The sequence below is a fragment of the Dendropsophus ebraccatus genome, chromosome 8, assembly GCF_027789765.1.
Source record: "Dendropsophus ebraccatus isolate aDenEbr1 chromosome 8, aDenEbr1.pat, whole genome shotgun sequence".
In the NCBI taxonomy this organism is placed as follows: Eukaryota; Metazoa; Chordata; class Amphibia; order Anura; family Hylidae; genus Dendropsophus; species Dendropsophus ebraccatus.
In genome coordinates this window covers 82,579,963-82,599,472 of record NC_091461.1, presented here as the reverse complement: position 1 = coordinate 82,599,472, position 19,510 = coordinate 82,579,963, and the positions used below count along the sequence as shown (strand labels likewise).

Genomic DNA, 19,510 nt, shown 5'->3' with positions numbered 1-19,510 from the left:
TGCTGCGGTCTATTCAAGATGGCGTACGCTTAGATTTTGTATCCCGGACTCCCACTCAGTTCGTCATAACCAAAGGACGTCAAGAATCTTTAAAAATAGAAGTCAGGTCTCTCCTGGAAAAAAATTTACTTGTTCCAGTACCAGAATCGGAGAAGGGTCAGGGTTTCTACTCCACCTTGTTTCTTGTGAAAAAATCGGACGAAAGCTACAGGGTCATCATAAATCTCAAACCCCTAAATTAGTATCTACGGTATCAGAGATTCAAAATGGAAACTATAAAAAGTACAGTAAACTTGCTCTTTCCAGGTTGTTTCATGGCTTCAATAGATCTCAAGGACGCCTACCTACACGTCCCGATCCACAGAGATTTTCAAAGATACCTGAGGCTGGCGATCTGGATCGACGACTCTCTGGTCCATCTACAGTTCCAAGCACTGCCCTTTGGCATCTCCATCGCTCCTCGAGTCTTCACCAAAATAGTGGCCGAAATGGCAGCCCACATAAGGGAAGAAGAAGGCATCTTTATACCATATTTAGACGATTTTCTGTTGGTAGCAGAAACAGAGGAAAAACTTCGGATAATGTTGGAAAGAACACTGTGCATCCTAAAAAAGCTCGGCTGGATTGTAAATTTCGGAAAATCCTCTTTGATTCCAGAAAACATAAAGCTCTTTCTAGGAATCATACTGGACTCATTGACTCAAAGGTCGTTCCTGCCCAAAGAGAAGATAGAGAAACTACAGAGTCTAGCGCAATATCTTCTCAAAAACCCGGTGACATCCATAAGGAAGGGTATGTCTCTGCTGGGATTATTCACAGCTACCATTCCAGCAGTCCCATGGGCTCAGACTCATTCTAGGCCTTTGCAGGCTCAGCTCCTCGAGGCCTGGGATGGATCTCCCTGGGGTCTTGACAAAAAGATCTCCCTGTCTAAAGTTACGTTAGAGAGTTTTTCCTAGTGGCTATCTATCAAATCTCCTGCAGGGTCTTAGTTGGACTATTGATTCTTCAAAAGTGATCACTACAGACGCCAGCCCATCGGGTTGGGGTGCACACACCGGCCGATACAATTTTCAAGGCACCTGAGACGATGAATTCATCGTTAGATCTTCTAATTTTAAGGAATTAGCGGCCATTCATTATGCACTTACTGTAGCAGAGTCTCATATTAGGGGCTCTAATGTCAAAATTTTTTCAGATCATTCCACAGCAGTTTATCAATAGACAGGGTACCACTAGAAGCCCTCTGTTATTGGACTTGTCTTATCGCATCTTTTCTTTTGCAGAACACAACCTTTTTGAGTCTGTCAGCAGTCCATCTGAAGGGGGTTCTGAATATAAGAGCGGATTTTCTCAGCAGACATCAGCTTCTACAGGGGGAATGGCGCCTGAATCCTTCTGTCTTTCAGATGATCACAGATCTTTGGGGGAGGCCGGTCATAGATCTGTTCGCAACCAGGGTAAACAGACAGGTGACAGTTTCTTTCCTTGTCCCCAGCGGACCGGCCCCTAGGTGTAGACGCTCTAAGTCAGGCTTGGAAGTGGAGTCTAATGTACGCCTTTCTTTCACTGGCCACTGGTGCTAAAAAAGATCAGACAGGAGCAAGCTCGAGTGATTCTCATAGCTCCCTTTTGGCCTTGCAGAGCCTGGTTCTCAGGTCTCAGATCAATGTCAGTGACAGACCCTTGGGTCTTAGCAGACCGTCCGGATTTGCTCTCTCAGGGGCCGATCTTTTATTAAGAAGCAAAGCAGCTGCACCTGACGGCCTGGCTTTTAAAAGGTTAATCCTTAAAAGTCATAGACTCTTGGACGAGGTCATATCTACCTTACAGCGGAGCAGAAAGCTTGTGACTTTTAATGATCTATTTCAGAATATGGAGTGCATATTTTTCCTTTTTGGGAACTAAAAAAGTTGATCTTCATTATCCTAACATAGCGCAGATCCTAGACTTCCTACAGAAGGGTTTAGGAAAGGGCCTTAAGCCAGCTACCTTAAAGGTGCACGCCTCTGCCTTGGGAGCTTTATATAACCAACAAATTGCTACTCATTCTTGGGTGGTCAGATTCTTTAGAGCAGCAGCTAGACTCTCGCTAAGATTATCACCATCAGTTCCTCCCTGGGATCTTAGCCTAGTCTTGAAAAGTCTAACAGATGCCCCCTTTGAGCCTTAGTCTAATATATCCTTAAAAAAATCTTACATTTAAGACCGCCTTCCTGATAGCAGTGACATCAGCCAGACGGGTGGGGGAGTTATCAAGCCTTTTATGCTGTGAACCATACACTAAATTTTTGTCGGATAGAATCATTTTCAAGGCAGATCCTGCTTTCTTGCCTAAGGTTGTGTCAGTTTCATCGCTCTCAAGAGATAGTGTTACCCTCTTTCTGCAACAATCCAGCCAATGAGAAAGAGAGTGAGTTCCATTGTCTAGACGTAAGACGTTCTGTACTGCAGTACTTAGAAGTAACCAAGCAGTTTAGAAGATCTAGATCTCTATTCGTGCAGTTTTTGAGGACCCAATAAGTAGTTCTATAGCCCAATAAGTAGTTCTATAGCCAGATGGATAAGGCAGGCTATTTGCTCTTCTTACTCTTCTGCTGGTCTTTCTCCTCCCCTTAGGCTCAGAGCCCATTCCACCCGAGCTGTTGCTACCTCTTGGGCGGAAAGAAGTGATGCTTCCATCTCTCAGATCTGCAGGGTGGCGGTTTGGTCCTCACCGCACACTTTTTTCCAGCACTATAGGTTGGATCTTTCTGATTCCTCTGGTGTTGCCTTTGGGCATAAGGTCTTACAGGCTATAGTCCCTCCCTAATCTTTCTTTCATCTCTGGTATTCTCTCCGTGGTGCAGTCATGTCGAGGGGGAAAACAGGAGTTACTCACCGAGTAATGATGTTTCCTCGAGTACATGACAGCACCATTACTACCTACTCTTTTTTGGTTCTTTCACGTTGTTTCACTTGGGTGTGCAAAAAAAAAAAAAAAAAGTATATTTGGTGATGGTTCTTTTAAAGATTAAACAATCCTGATACTAATCATGGCTCTCTCCGGTCTCTGGAATACTCACTGAGGTTGAGAGTAGGGCCTAATCCTTTTATACTTAAGGTTTCCTGTCCCAGGGGGCGAGGTCCCTCTCTCCGTGGTGCTGTCATATACTCGAGGAAACATCATTACCCGGTGAGTATCTCCTGTTTTCCCCCCTCCACCCCCACCAGGAAGTGTCCTAACTCACACAGACATAATGACTGTCGTCACCGTCACCATGCAACTCCTTCTTGTGAGGATGAGTCAATAGCAGGAGGGCTGCTCTAGGTCCTGTTACAGCAGCCCCCCTCCTTAGTCCAAGTGATGGCTTGCAGTTGTTCAGCCAATGGGAGCTGAGCAAGCTGAGTCACCTGACAAGGCAGGGGAGGGGGGGGGTTGCTGTAACAGGAGAAGGAGCTGACAGAAGAGCTTGGTGACGACAGTCATTAGGTCTGTGTGAGTTAGGACACTTCCTGGTGGGGGGTGGAGGGGGGGAAAGACCGGGAAGGGAGGCAGATAGGTGATTGAAGCATATTACAGAGTTATATAACTTTGTAACGTGCTTCAATTTCTGGGAAAAAGTTTTTCATGGCACTTGTCCTTGATTCTAAGTGATTCTAAATCATCTCGTGAGAGATGGGGTAAGTGATGTTTAGGTGGCCCTGGGTATATAAATCAAAGTAAAATTTTTGTAAGACCTCCTATATCTTTTTAGGGTCTGACTGGGTGACCCCATGTTTATCTTTCAGCTGTTTGATATGGGTTGGTTTATTGGTTTATGGGTTGGTTATTTTTCAAAAGTGTACATTCTTTTGGGCTGTTGTAAAAGAATAAGACTCTGTCTATTGTTCAAAAGCTGTGTTAGATTCCACCCACCTTTTGTTTATAGGGAGGAATGGGGTTTCGCAAAAAGGCAGTATAGACTTCCTTCAACTGTTGTGAATATTTTATTATATTCTACTTTGGCCGCATTCTTTTCTGCTGTGAAGTAGGATATAAGCCATCATCTCAAGACCGCTTTGGGCTTTACCAGTAGAGTATTGGGCCGTCAAGGTGAGGTGCGTTATGATGCGCAAATTCAGGCCAACAACCTTTTAATTGTTGGACAAAATCCTCATCAGCAGAGAGGAAAGAAGGAACTCTTCAAAGTATATAGATACTTTTGGTGTGTTTTATCTGCCAGTTCCAAGCTTATGGGGTCATGGTTCTGAACCCTCTTAAAGGAGTTGGCCACTTTATAGTAAAATAGGTCAGTACAAAGTATTAGTAAGTGTGCTCTATGTATATACTGACAGCAGCTCCCTGTGTACCTCATAGAGCTAAAATCAGACTCCTCTTCACCAGGCTGGGCTGCCCTGCTCTGTTTTGTTTCAGTCCATAAAATGGCCGACATAGAGGAGCATGTGACCATGCCCTGTCCCCTGTGTCATCCATAGACACATACAGGCTCAGTGGTGGACACTGGGGGCGGGGCATGGTCACATGCTCCTCCATGTCAGCAATCTTATGGACCAAAACACCACAGAGCAGGGTAGCACAGCCTGGAGGAGGGGAGTTAGCTCTATGAGGTACATAGGGAGCCCCTGTCAGTAAGGGCTGTAAGTATACTTACTAATACTGTACACTGAGCAATTTACTATAAAATGGCCAACCCCTTTAAGTATGGGTCCATACTCTATGCGGGACCATGCTGAGTGCACATGTAAAAAATTTGTGAATTCTCTCCACACAGGGTTGTGATGCCTCAAGGAGCAGTCAAGGAGACCCGTGTAGTTGAAAAGGTTGGAGTAGGCAGTCCCTTCCCCCTGAGTGTGCCGTATTTGCTACAGCAGTGGTTTGGCGCCTCTCCTCCTCTGGACTCTTAACTGTGTTCAAGTCTTCTCCCAGCTGTCTGTGCCCTCCATCCTGCAGTAGCATTGATTCCATTGTCGCCGAGAATGGTTTATATTCCATTTTAGGCCCATAGACATTATACAATGTCATGATTCCTATTGGGGAGTCAAGTTAGTCTGGGGAGTCCTGCCCTCAAAGTCAGTGCAAGAGTCAAGAATTGAACAGTTTTAGATTCTTATTAGAGATGAGCGAACCTTGAGCATGCTCAATTCAATCCGAACCCGAACATTCGGCATTTGATTAGCGGTGGCTGCTGAACTTGGATAAAGCCCTAAGGCTATGGGGAAAACAAGGATATAGTCATTGGCTGTGTCCATGTTTTCCAGACAACCTTAGAGCTTTATCCAAGTTCAGCAGCCCCAGCTAATCAAATACCGAACGTTCGGGTTCGGATCGACTCAAACCCGAACCCGGTTCGCTTATCTCTAATTCTTATGTATGAGCAGTAAGACACCTGCTTTGTTGTTCTTAGATGGAGAGCCAACAACTATGGCAACCCATATCCACTTCATGCCGCTCGTACACGAGAGCTTCCTGGAGTTAAGTGATGTCGATTTTGAGCTTATGTAGGTAGCAGAGAACAAACATCCTCTTATGGGGTGAACACAACCCCTTCAAGTTACATAAGACTATATGTATAATATGTAAACTTTTGAAAGGTGCAAGTGCACTTGGATCTCCATTTCTACACGTAACAGCATGGCATGAACCACATGTGAATTAATATTGGCAGAAAGAAACCTGCTAAGACATAATGCTAGGTCATCAATTTTGATATTTTTCACAAAAAACACACAATTTTGCCACTAACATAAAGTACAATGTGTCATGACAATATGTCTCAGAATTGCTAGCAACACTGAGCTATAACCACATAAAGTGAGACTTTGAAGTCAGATTTTGAAAAATGAGCTTGGTCATTAAGACCCAAACTAGCTGCAGAATGAAGAGGTTAATGTACACTATGATGGTGTTTGCCAATAATAATAGGATAATAGTAAATGATAAGGCTGTCAAGTAGTGATCTTCCCTCTTCTTTTCTAAATGCTGTTGCTTAATTTTTAAAAATAAAGGAGTGTGACCAATCCTCAAAGGTGCATCAGAAAAAATTACATATATATTTATTTTCAATAAAATAAAGAGATTAAGATGTATTCAGTGGTTAAGATTTAAAGAGTCACTGTCGTATTTATTTTATTTATTTTTTTGCAGAAATCAATAGTCCAGGCGATTTTAAGAAACTTTGTAATTGGGTTTATTAGCCAAATCTGCCATTATCTGCATGTAAAAAGCCTTTTCCCAGGTCCCCCCTCCTTCCTCTTTTTCATCCACTCCAAAAAATCTGAAAATTGTGACTTGTTGCAGGAGTCGTACTCTGTCTGCTCTAGGGAGAGGGGAGGGGGGAGGAGGAAGGAGTGAGTTAGCCGCAGCAGAAAGCAGATAACAGAGGATTACAGGTACGGAGCTGGGTGACAGCTGTAATCCAAGCTCAGACAGGTCAGTGGTGACTGTCCAAGAAGATAATGGGTGAGATATTTGTAGATTAACTCTTTGTTGTCCTGTTTTGGTCTTTTGTTTAGCTCTCTCCATAGGAGAACAATGAAGACAGGGGGGAGAGCTTCAAACTGCTTTTTCATGATAAAAATGCATTTTTCGGATAATAAACCCAATTACAAAGTTTCTTAAAATCGCCTGGACTATTGATTTCTGCAAAAAAAATTTTCACGACAGTGACACTTTAACCCCTAGACGACCCTGGACGTAGGGTTACGTCATGGAAGTCTGTCCCCAGACGACCCATGACGTAACCTTACGTCCTGGGTGTTTCTCCCGCTATGAAGTGCGCTCCGGAGCGGAGCGCGCTTCATAGCAGGTGGGGGCCTGCTGCAAACAGCAGCCGGGACCTCACCGGTAATGACACGCTGCAGCGATCGCTCTGCCGCGTGTCATTAACCCCTTAAAGTGTAAGTGTAACCTCTTTAAGTGTAAGTGACAGGGGGAGTCCCCTGTCACTTACCGATCGGGACCCCCGCAGTGTGACTGCGGGGGTCCCGATCGTTGAAACGGACTGCCGGAGGTCTCTTACCTGCCTCCGTGCGGTCCGATCGGCGATCTGCTACACTGAGCCTGCACAGGCAGGCTCAATGAGCAGAGCGCCGATAACACTGATCAATGCTATGCCTATGGCATAGCATTCATCAGTGTAGAAATCAAAGTAGTGAATGTAGAAGTCCCCCAAAGGGACTTCAAAAGTGTAAAAAAAAAAAGTTCAAATCACTATTACACTACCCCAAAGCCCCTCCCCCAATAAAAGTCTAAATCACCCCCCTTTCCCATTATATAAATAAAACATATAAAAATAAATAAATAGATAAACATATAATATACCGTAGCGTGCGTAATTGTCCGATCTATTAAAATATAACAAGCGTCATTGTGATCGGTTAGCGGCGTACACGAAAAGAGGGGAAAGTGCGCAGATTACCGATTTTATGTTACATTATATATTTTAAAAATCAATAAAAAGTGATCAAAACGTGCGATCTTCACAAATATGGTATTAATAAAAACTAGAGATCATGGCGGAAAAAATGACACCCCATACAGCCCCGTAGGTGAAAAAATAAAACCATTATAAGCGTCACAATAGGCCCATTTTATTAATATTTAATTGCCAAAAAAAAGGATTTCATAAAAAAATAGATATATAACATTAGAGAATCTGTGTAACCTGCATATGGTTGTGTTCGGGCTGACCTATAGAATAATAGTGTCATGTCGCTGTTACCATATAGTGCATTACGTAGACACAGGAACCCCCCAAACGTTACCATATTGCATTCTTATTTACGATTTCACCTATTTATATCTTCATAAATAATATATTTGGAATTCCATCATACATGTTATGGTAAAATGAATGACGCCATTACACAGTACAACTATTCCTGTAAAAAACAAGCACTTACATGGCTTGTAGATAGAAAACTGAGAGTGCTAGAGCTGTTAGAAGGGGAGGAGGGAAAAACGGAAACACTAAGATCAAAATTTGCGCGGTCCACTGGGTCATTTTGGGCCTGGTCCTCAAAGGGTTAAACAAATGAAATACAAAATATAAGAAAACATACAAGAAAATGTACAATTTTAGCATAAAAGTGATGTAACCACTGGGCCCAGATGATGTATCAATTTGTGTTAGTAGGCTGGTATTGCAATACGGGCAGCTGTTATGCAAATAGTACATGGATCGTACTCTGTTCAAATATCTCCATTCATCTTATTGGTATATCACATGTGTTAATTTGTTTTGTTAGTATATGAAATGTCCCGGTGGAGTATCAATGAGTGGATATAAAGTTTTTCTCAGTTCATCCTAATAGTACATCACATGTATCGATTGATCTTTATTTTTCTATATGACAGTACAAAAAAGGGTATGGAAAACAAAAAACCAGTATGACCCCAATACAATCTTCCTTAATTCTTTACCTCCATTACCCCCACCCCCGCCTTTGTAAATAGAAAGTCCATATACATAACATTTATACACTGTTATCTTCTTCAGAGTAGTTGCCCCTCCGGTGCCCGAGCCCCAAATTATATTGTCCTCCATACTAATCCCGTAATCCCCTTCCCTATCTACCAACTATTCTATCTACCCTAATTATCCTAGGCTAGGCTGACGGGTAATCCCCCCAGCGGTGCCGCACAGAACCTACACAACTGGAGAGCCACCGATGTATAACAATATTCTTCTTTTCATCCTTCCTCCTGTTTCCAATCCACATAGAGTTATATCTGTCATACCCTAATTACAAGGGCAGTCAATATTACACTACCATCTTATCTCAATCATCACCCAACCCTCTCTAGGGCATCCAAGCCAACTGACATTTTCTGCCCCAGAGGTAAAGTTTTACACAACACACACGCTTGTGGTTTATCCCATATCTATAATATCGGACTCACCACTTCCATTTCCACACAAACCGGTAGTGAATTTCTGTTATTTCTTTCTACAAAGATCTTTACTTTATCATATAGCATCAATGGCTAATTCCTCAATCCAAACCAGCCGAGTTCCTCATACATCACAGGCCATTGCCCTACCTTCTCTCCTTTTCCTGTTTTTACTTCTCTTTTATTTTACCTGTGCGTCCACCACCAGGGGGGTCCCCCCCACCCAGCCCTCCCTCCCAGTTAACACCTAACTCCCAATCTAACTAACCATTATACCGCTCGGGCCCCAGAGAGAGCACCCCCTGTTACATATGCAATTTAATTTCCATCTTATGACTTCTACAGACATTCCTCTTACCATTATTACCCGATTATCTTATCTCCTACCACCCCCCACCCCCCACCCCCCTAGTCCGGAGAGAAAAAAAAAAAAAAGAAATATAGATACCTGAATAAGTAAAAAAATATAATAAATAAATAAATAAACACCACCTCATCCTACATATTTCCTAAATAGTGTAATTGCATTCTCCCATTCCTTGATCGTTGGAGGTAATATTGACATCCATTTTTTAACTATTTGCAGCCTTGCCACAAAAAGACTCTCATTCATTTCTTTCCTTTTTTTTTTCCTATATATTGTGAATCTTCACCTAACAAACATGTGGCAGGAGAGAAAGGGCCCTTAATACCTATATCATTTTCTATCTTCTGAAACACACTCACCCAAAACTCCTGAATGCGAGGACATGGCCACATCAGATGTAACCAACCCGCCTGCTCCCTGCCACATCTCACACACTCTGACGTATCTCGCTTCTTTATCTTAAACAAAAATTCCGGTGTGTAATAAACTCTCCTAACAATATTAAATTGTACCATACGATGACTAATGTTTTTTGAGATCTTCTTTATATTTCCCATAATGAAGTTCCATTTACCTTCATCTAATCCTTCTATACCCTCCTCCCACTGATGCCTACCTCTATTTAGATTTCCCTTCTCTAATACACATTCCCTCAGTTTACCGTATATTTTGGATAATCCTCTCTTCCGCACCAGGTCTTCCTTTATAATTTTTATAATATCTGGCATAGTTCCTACCTTGAAAACCTCTATATTTTCTGTATGTTTCACTGCATGGGAGAGATTTAAGTATTCTAACCAGGCCCTATCATCCAACCCAAACTCACTCTTCAGACAATCCCATGTTTTCAATTGACCCAGATGAAACGCATCTCTTACTTTACTTATCCCTGCCTTTTCACACCACCTTAGTCTCTCCATTTTCCCTATCTCTACTAAGTTCTTATTATACCACAGAGGGGTGAACTCCAAGGATGTTCTTAATCCACTAATGGTCTTAAGTTCCTTCCACGTCTTAGTTAGCGTTTGTACCGATGGATATGACTCCCATTTCTTGTCTTCCAGGAGACCAGTCTCCAGTACCTCCAACAAATCATCCTGCTGTCCCTCTACCTCCCCCACTAACCATTGTAATAAATCAAAATTACTCCTACACCTTAACAAATTAAACTGCGATGCCAAAAAATATAATCTAATACATGGAAACGAAAAACCACCCTTATCTGCTGGTAAAGAAAAATAATCAAGCTTTATCCTTACTCTCTTTCTCCCTCAAATTAGGCAGTTCATTAGGACATCTATTTTTTTAAAGTGTGTTTCTCAATCCATACTGGTGTTGCATCAAATATATATAATATTTTTGGGAGTATGACCGTTTTGGCCAGCATCATTCTATCTACCCTTGTTTTTATTAAATCTATCCATATTTCTATTTTGTTTTTTAGGGATTGGATTAAAGGCTTTACATTTCTTTCCTGGAATTCAGAGATCTTATTTGTAATATTTATGCCTAAGTATTTGAAAACTTATCTCCTTCCTGTAAAACCTTCACATCTAGATAAGTTGCCCCCGACAACGAGCACAAAGGCCCTGATAGAGGCATTATAATGGACATTAGCCCCGAATATCCACCAAACTGTTCGATCAGATCCATCACATGTTTTAAAGAGGTCTCCGGGGTTTCCAGGAAAATTAACATATCGTCCGCATACATATTCAACTTATCCTTTCTTCCCTTTACCCCGAAGCCCCTGATCTGCTCATCTTCCCTTATGAGGATCGCTAGAGGTTCAAGTGCCAATGCAAATAACATCGGGGAGAGAGGGCACCCTTGCCGGGTTCCCCTCCCCAGCTCAAATCCCTTTGTGCGCTCCCCATTCACCAGAACCCTGGCAGTCGGTTTATTATACAGCAATTTTATCATATTTATATAACCCTCCCCCAAACCAAACTTCCTTAGGGTTTCCCACAGAAACTCCCACTCCACCCTGTCAAACGCCTTAGCCGCGTCTAATGACAGGATGGAGTGGGAGCTCGCCTCTGACCCCCTCTGCAAATTATGAAACACTCTCAAAATATTTTGCTGAATCACGCGCCCTGGCATAAAGCCACACTGATCCGGATGGACTAAGTCAGCTATAACCTTTTTTAGTCTGTTTGCCAACACCCTAGCATACAGCTTAATATCTACATTTAATAATGAGATGGGTCTATATGACTCTACCATTGTTGGATCCTTATCTGGCTTCCTTATTAGAATTATATCAGCCTCTTTCATAGAAATTGTCAACTCCTTTACTTCTATAGCCTTTTGCATCGATTTATCTTGTTAGTATATAAAATGTCTCAGAGGAGTTTCAATAACTTAAATAAGAAAACTGTCGGTGTACAACACCTCTCACCGGTCCAGGATTGCAGCGATAACGGGCAAGTATACCTTCTGACCGGTCAGATGTCCTGTGACCTGTAGTGCGGCAGACGCCGTTCTGCCTTACAGAGTCACGGTCTTGTGCAATCGATGTAGAATGAACAGCGTAGAGGCCGTGCCGTTCTCAGGTTCACAGTTGCTGGATCGCAGTTGCTGGATTGTTGGACTCTGTGAGGCCACGCTGTGTGCAGCGGTGTTCTGGTTAGTGGCTGCTGCAAGTGGGATTTGCACTTAGTTGAGCAGTGCCGAGCTCCGTGCTGCGCGGGAGGACTTCCTGTCAATCACAGGGTAAGCAGTCTTTAGCCGGTATGGTATTCCGGACAGAGTGAATGAATGTGAAATATAGAATGTTGTATGGCAGTTTACTAGACTCGTTTCAAGGCAAGCCAGGGCCTCTTTCTCAGTAGCTATTACAGACCATGCGGTACCGGTCCGTTTTATAAGAGATCATATGCAGAAGAGAGAGAGGGTGGAGGTTGGACTCCCAGTTTTAGACAAACTGTGGGACGTCTGCTGTGGAGTGGATTCTTTAATGCACTTGTTTTACTCGTCTCTAGATTTATGTAAGAAGCATAGATATCGAAGTGCTTGATAAATTATTTAAGATATTGCAAGTGAACAGAGAAAATATTTCTATAAAGCATGAAAGGTAGAAGAGAAGGAAAGGCATATAGAACGCAAAAAAAAGGAAAAAAAGAGTAGAGAAAACGCACTCCCTTAGTCCTGTCTGAACATGTACTTGGATATTCATCTATGCAATGCACTTAGTTCATCAGTTCATGGAAAGACACTGCAAAGGGACCTTATCCATAAACCTTAAGAAGGAGGGAAAACAGTGTCTCAAACTCTAAAAGGGGTTTAAGTTCATCATATTTCAGGGAGAAGTCACTGCAATGGAAAAAAACGTCCTCTGTGTTAATCCATGACAATATCCTGCTGTTAGGGCATTTATCATACAGTTCTGATGTTCAATTAGAAAGCCATACTCCAATAATTAACAGGTTAGTACATTAGTACATTGCATACTCTGCCGGTTCAGGGATACTACCGCAGTTACTCAGTCACTCGCAGTTTTTAACTGAAAAAAAGTTAGTATGAATTAAGGCAAGCGGCTACTAAACCAAACATTGGGGCTCTCTTTCAGGCACAGCTCTCAGGGTCTGGGTTATGTCACGGATACCGTTAGTTACCCTCCTATGAGCCGATGCCCAGCACCTCTCATGCGAACTTCTCCTAGGAGACTTGCTCACTCCACTCCCTCGGACAGTGCGGTGTACGTCCACCTCTACGCCAGAGACCTCCGTTAGCTTCCCGGACCACCTGCTTGTGGCCGCCGTGAAACACCGCTCTCGCTAGTGCCGACCGCGTCCCAGATACCGGCAGCCCTTCACCTCCGGAGGCTTCCGCTGACTTTTCAGTTCCGAGCTGTTGCACTCACAGGGAGCCCGGCAAGCCTGCACGAGTCCCGCAGCTTTCAATCTCCTTACTGCGGATGCTGCACCGAGCCTCTCACTCCAACTCGTCTTCCGCTCCCGCCCGCGGCACTATTGACACCGGAGCGGCACCGCTCTCAACTCCACAAGCGCCGACTCAGCTCTCAGGAGATTCGTACCTGTAAGCCCGCACACCTTTCTCGCGATAGCCGCCCTCGTGGTTCCCTAGCCCATCAAACACAAGGAGAGGGAATCCATACACGCCACGGTCCTGCTAGGCAGCGTGACGCTCACTCACGCTTCATGCTCCTCCTCCCACAGCAGGTGACCTGCTAATGTTATTAGGATGTCCTGTTACAATACCACACGTCCACTCCTAGACTCGCGTTGTCATGTTATTAAAAGATAATAGTTGATGTTTCATAAATGTAGATAAAATGAGATAAAATCAAGTAAAATGGAAGATATTATCGAAAACAATACAATACATTCTAACCCATAACTATTTCTTTTTCGAGGGAGACCACTACCTGCAGACCACTGGTAACGCCATGGGCACCAGATTCGCTCCCAGCTATGCCAACCTCTTCATGGCCATGTGGGAGGAACACACCATCATGCCCAGGCTGGGAGCGGATCTGGTGCTATGGAGAAGGTATATCGATGACATCGTTCTCATTCGGCGCGGGTCGGTGGTCGACCTCGAATCCTTCGTTTCACACCTCAACAACAATAACTATAACATTACACTCACACCATCTATCAGTCACCAAAGGGTAGAATTTTTGGATTTGCTGATAACTGTCGACTATCCCAAACTTGTGTGCAGCACCTATCATAAACCCACATCCAAGAACAGTTTTATTCTCTTCTCAAGCTGCCATCTGCCAAGATGGCTGCTGAACATTACTGCTAGTCAGTACCGTCGCCTTAAGAGAAATTGCACTTACACCAGTCAGTTTGAGATGGAAGCCCAAGAACTTAAAAGTTCACTTAGAAAAACTGAGAAGCCCAAGAACAAAAAAGTTCACTGAGAAAAACTATCCAAAGGAATTACTTACTAAATCCCTGAACACAATACGTCAACAGAATAGAGAAGAATTTTTCCAAATAAGAACAAGAGAAGCCAAAACTGACAATGTGTCCAAAATTATCATACCATTCAATAAAGTACACAAAAAAATGTAAAACATCTTTTGAAAAATGATCTCTTATAAAACGGACCGATACCGCATGGTCTGTAATAGCTACTGAGGAAGAGGCCCTGGCTTGCCTTGAAACGCGTCTAGAAAACTGCCATACAACATTCTATATTCCATATTTCACATTCATTCACTCTGTCCGGAATACCATACCGGCGAAAGACTGCTTACCCTGTGATTGACAGGAAGACTTCCCGCGCAGCACGGAGCTCGGCACTGCTCATCTCAGTGCAACTCCCACTTGCAGCAGCCACTAACCAGAACACCGCTGCATACAGCGCGGCCTCACAGAGTCCAACAATCTAGCAACTGCGATCCAGCAATTGTGAACCTGAGAACGGCACGGCCTCTACACTCTTGTCTACATCGATTGCACAAGACTGCGACTCTGTAAGGCAGAACGGCATCTGGCGCACTAAAGGTCACAGAACATCTGACCGGTCAGAAGGTATACTTGCCCGTTATCGCTGCAATCCTGAACCGGTGTGAGGTGTTGTACTCCACCGGGACATTCCATATACTAACGAAACAAATTAACACATGTGATATACCTATAAGATGAATGGATATATTTGAATAGAGTACGATCCATGTACTATTTGCATAACAGCTGCCCGTATTGCAATACCAGCCTACTAACACAAATTGATACACCATCTGGGCCCAGTGGTTACATCACTTTTATGCTAAAATTGTACATTTTCTTGTATGTTTTTATATATTTTGTATTTCATTTGTTTAAATCTTAACCACTGAATACATCTTAATCTCTTTATTTTATTGAAAATAAATATATATGTAATTTTTTCTGATGCACCTTTGAGGATTGGTCACACTCCTTTATTTTTAGTTTTTAAGCCTCATACCCCTAGTACAGGGTCGACCATTGACCTCAGTTTCATTTCTATAGAGAGCCCCACTACCTCTTCTCCTTTTCTAGTATTTAATTTTTGTTTATATATTTATTTGTTTGTGAATATAACTCTTGTTTTTTTTTTTTTTTTAATAGCCAGAGTCTGAGTCTTGGAGAGAACGAGTGGATACTGACCCTTTGATTGACCCTACAGTAGCCTCCAGACAAGACCTTCGAGTTAGGTGAGTTAGAAGTAGCATCTAGTGTCGACACCAAAAAAAAAAAATGGTTTCCTACCACTGTAAAAAATGTGCTGACAGGATAACCGGCTTAAGTTGTACCTTATATCCTTATGGGCCTGTGATAGGGATCAGAACAAAATAACAGTAATACGTATGTAGAAATGTAGAATTTTTCCATCCATCTGCTCTCTTAGTTGAACTTAATGAAAATGTGTCTCTTTCCATCCCACTATGTAATTATGTAAAGATTTTAAATTCTTAAAAGCTCCTATTGTGCAAAAACTACATATTGTAATGTGTACCTTTAAAAAAAACAAAAAGTAGATATTTCCTTGTGTTTTCAATAATCTTGGAAAAGATCAGCCAGTATCTGAAAAGATCAACCCGGCCGACATGTCAGTTTCTTGCGGCGCCGCTAATGATCCCGGCCGGAGTGTATACCATTTGTATACGCTCCGGCCGGGATTCCCTCAGCCTGCAGCACTACGTAAGTACCGCAGAGATCATAGCCGTTGCAACAACGGCCGTGACTTCAGAGAAACTTACATAGTGTGAACATAGCCTAAAACACAAATTAAAAAAATAAATAAAAAAGAGCTAGCAGTAAACTCCGTGGAAACATGGCTGCTAAATACCATTCAGTTAAATTTTTATGGTCGTAAAAGTACAAGGTTCTTTCTTGAGCTGTTCATAGCTCAAATTTCAGTGCTAGCTTTGAAAGTAGTGAAAGCTTTGAATGAGGTTAAAAAAAACTGACCTCACTACTTAGGTCAGGTTTACACATTGGTAATTTCTAAATGCAGACTGACCCTAGTATGGACCGTAATTGTGGCATGGATCACCATTGACCTATGAATGGGTTTGTGCAATTGTGGGCAGCTACAGATGCATGTCTGTAGTGCTGTCTGTAACTTAGGGTCCACACCTTCCTGTCAGTTAGCCAGCACGCCCTCCCCAAACCACCCCATAGATGGCATCCTCATCCTCCACTTTGAATATCCTCCCAATATTTAGCCTTCTACCCCCCCTGCAGGCATGCCTCCAGCACTTCAGTCTTCCGCCATTGCCTCTATCGCCTCTGTCTTTTCCACTGTGTGACATCACTTGTATGCAAGAGCACTGGGGAAGAGTGGTCTCTTGTGACTGGAGGCAGAATGCTGCCTGCGGCCAGAAGAGTGGTTGGCATGGCAGGGAGACAATGGCTTCTTGCTTTGTCAATCACACAATGGCATTTACTTTTATGTGCTCCTTATGAGTGCATACTGGTAAATGTCCAAGTGCAGCACTTAAAGCTGGCTGTAGGGACCACTAGGGCCAATACACGTGTGTTAAGGCTGTCGGCTACTGGTATAGTTTTCAGTGGGGCCCCTGCCTGTCTTGGCCCGGGATCAGCCACACCCCCTTAACCAATATTACCTCTGATTTGCACCCTAAAACATGTAAATGTACACAAGCCTTAAAGCCTATTTTAAAGAATTAATAGGGACATTATACATGAATTGGGTATCCATATTATGTAGATTGGACAAATATTACTTAAGACCTAAATTTTGTCAACCAAAGAGTAGTGTGAGGTCAAATGCTAAGAAAGATAGAGGTATCTGGCGAGTTTAACCTAAAACTTTCATATACCCCTGAAAGCAAACAAAGAAACTAAACTAAAACTAAATGCCGAACTAAAATATGTGCAAAAGGTCCTCAAGGCTAGACACACTTAAATGATTACAAATCTATTTACATTGGAGACAGGCAGACTAATATCAGGTAGAATGTACCGTATAGGGTATGTCATATTGTAATAAAATAACAGTAGATGAAAAATGTAGTTGCAAAAGGGAAAAAAAAATTAAAATATCAAAAAAATTATTGAAAGGAAAAATACAAAAAATGGTAGAATTGAAAAAAAGAAAAATTTAAAAATGTAAAAAAAATGGAAAAATGTAATGTGGAAACAATATAGAAATTAAGGTTATTTAAAAAAATAAATGAACCTTGTGGAGGTGGAGAGTCATTAGAAAAAAGAATATGTAATCAAACAATTAGATCATAGATGTACTCAATAGTTGGCCACATAAAGTAACAACAAAAACAATCCCCATATTCATGATTTGATTATTGTCCACCTGGCCGATTCCATGTTTTATGCTTCCTGAGGCAAGAACTTAAATAGCGCTCCCCCCCCCCCCTCTGAAAATCAAAGTAAGGAAATTTTACATGAGACATAATCACTATACATATTGCCATCATACTGCTCCTGAACAAAGCCCACTATACTGATATCAACATCATATAAACACCAAATAATACGCCACAGAGTGATCACATATCATCACCTCCACCTAGTGACTACCACTACACTGCTTTAAAGAGTCACTGTCGTGAATTTTTTTCCGCAGAAATCAATAGTCCAGGCGATTTTAAATAGGACCTGTCACCCCCCGTGCTGGGGTGACATGCCCCCGACCCCCAGTTAGTTCCCCTTAGGCTACATTCCCACGTTCCGTGATCCTGACGGATCACAGACGTGGAATGCATGTACCGGGGTCCCCCCGCGCCCGGACAGCATCTGTAATTAGATGCTGGCAGCGGGGGAGTCTGTATTCATAAGCGCCGTGCTGTAATGAATCAGCTGCACGGTGCTATTACTATAGCGCGGCGCTTATGAATACAGTCTCCCCCGCTCCCAGCATCTAATTACAGATGCTGTCCGGGCGCGGGGGGACTCCGGTACATGCATTCCACGTCCGTGATCTGTCAGGATCACGGAACGTGGGAATGCAGCCTTATACTGACCTCATCTCGCAAAGTCCCGCTCCCGGAGCCGGTCGCAGGATGCAGATATCCTGGTCAGAAGTCGGCGCGCGCGCTGTGAAGATAGATCCGGCATCCATAGAGAATGAATGGAGACATGCGCGCGCTACAGAGATGAGTCCAGCTCCATTCATTCTCTATGGATGCCGGGCCTATCTCCACAGCGCGCGTGCCGGCTTCTGACCAGGATATCTCAGTCCCGGGACTTGGCGAGATAAGGTCAGTATAAGGGGATCTAGCTGGGGTCGGGAGCCTGTCACCCCTGGCACGGGGGGTGACAGGTCTCCTTTAAGAAACTTTATAATTGGGTTTATTAGGCAAATATGCCATTATCTGCATTTAAAAACACTACCAAAGAAAAAAAAACCTTTATCATTTTAAATCAAGCAATTGTCATAACCAAATTGCTATAACCAGAACGTAAATTCTTTATTAATTCATGAATCCCAAAGTAATCCCATAAAAACAACATATACACAAAGGATAATTAACCCCTTAGCGTCCCATGACGTACCTGGTACGTCATGGTGCCGCGGGGGGTGTTCAGAACGGGGTCCCGCCGGGCAGTGCCTCTATTAGCCGGGACCCGCGCCGGCTAATTAAGCACTTCAATGCAGCTGTCAAACCTGACAGCTGCATTGAAGTGCTTTGTACTGCACGTCCCTGGTGTCTAGTGGCACGGATCTTCCCCCCGCGATGCGATCGTGGGGGAGGGGGGGGGGAGATCCGTTCTTCTGGCCGGCCCGGGTCTCAGCGTCGGAATGACGCTGATCCCGGCTCGGCAATAGATTGCTATGGCCTGCAGCAGGCCATAGCAATCTATCACCGATTACAATGATCTTTGCTGTGTATATACACAGCATTGATCTCTATGAGGGATCAGTGCTGTCTATATACAAGTCCCCCAGGCGGGCTTCTAGATTATGTAAAAAAAAAAGTAAAAATGTGTTTTAATTAATAGAAAAAACCCCTCCCCTAATAAAAGTCCAAATCACCCCCCCTTTCCCATTTTATAAATATAAATTAATAAATAAATAAACATGTTTGGTATCGCCGCGCACGTAATCGCCCGAACTATAAATTAATCACATTCCTGATCTCGCACAGTAAATGGCGTCAGCGCCAAAAAATTCCAAAGTGCAAAAGTGCGCATTTTTGGTCGCATCAAATCCAGAAAAAATGGAATAAAAAGCGATGAAAAAGTCGTATTTGCGCAGTCAAGGTGCCGATAGAAAGAACGCATCATGGCGCAAAAAATGACACCTCACACAGCCCCATAGACCAAAGGATAAAAGTGCTA

The 19,510-nt window shown here is 43.0% G+C and overlaps 1 protein-coding gene across 3 annotated transcripts in view; it reads left to right on the top strand.

Moving 5' to 3' along the window:
- TCIRG1 (T cell immune regulator 1, ATPase H+ transporting V0 subunit a3) overlaps positions 1-19,510 on the top strand; it is a 200,584-nt gene that overhangs the window by 20,587 nt on the left and 160,487 nt on the right. For all 3 annotated transcript variants that reach the window (XM_069980778.1, XM_069980776.1, XM_069980777.1), the window contains exon 5: positions 15,314-15,399. In XM_069980778.1, the coding sequence (XP_069836879.1) occupies positions 15,314-15,399 (86 nt within the window). The remainder of the gene's footprint in view (positions 1-15,313; positions 15,400-19,510) is intronic.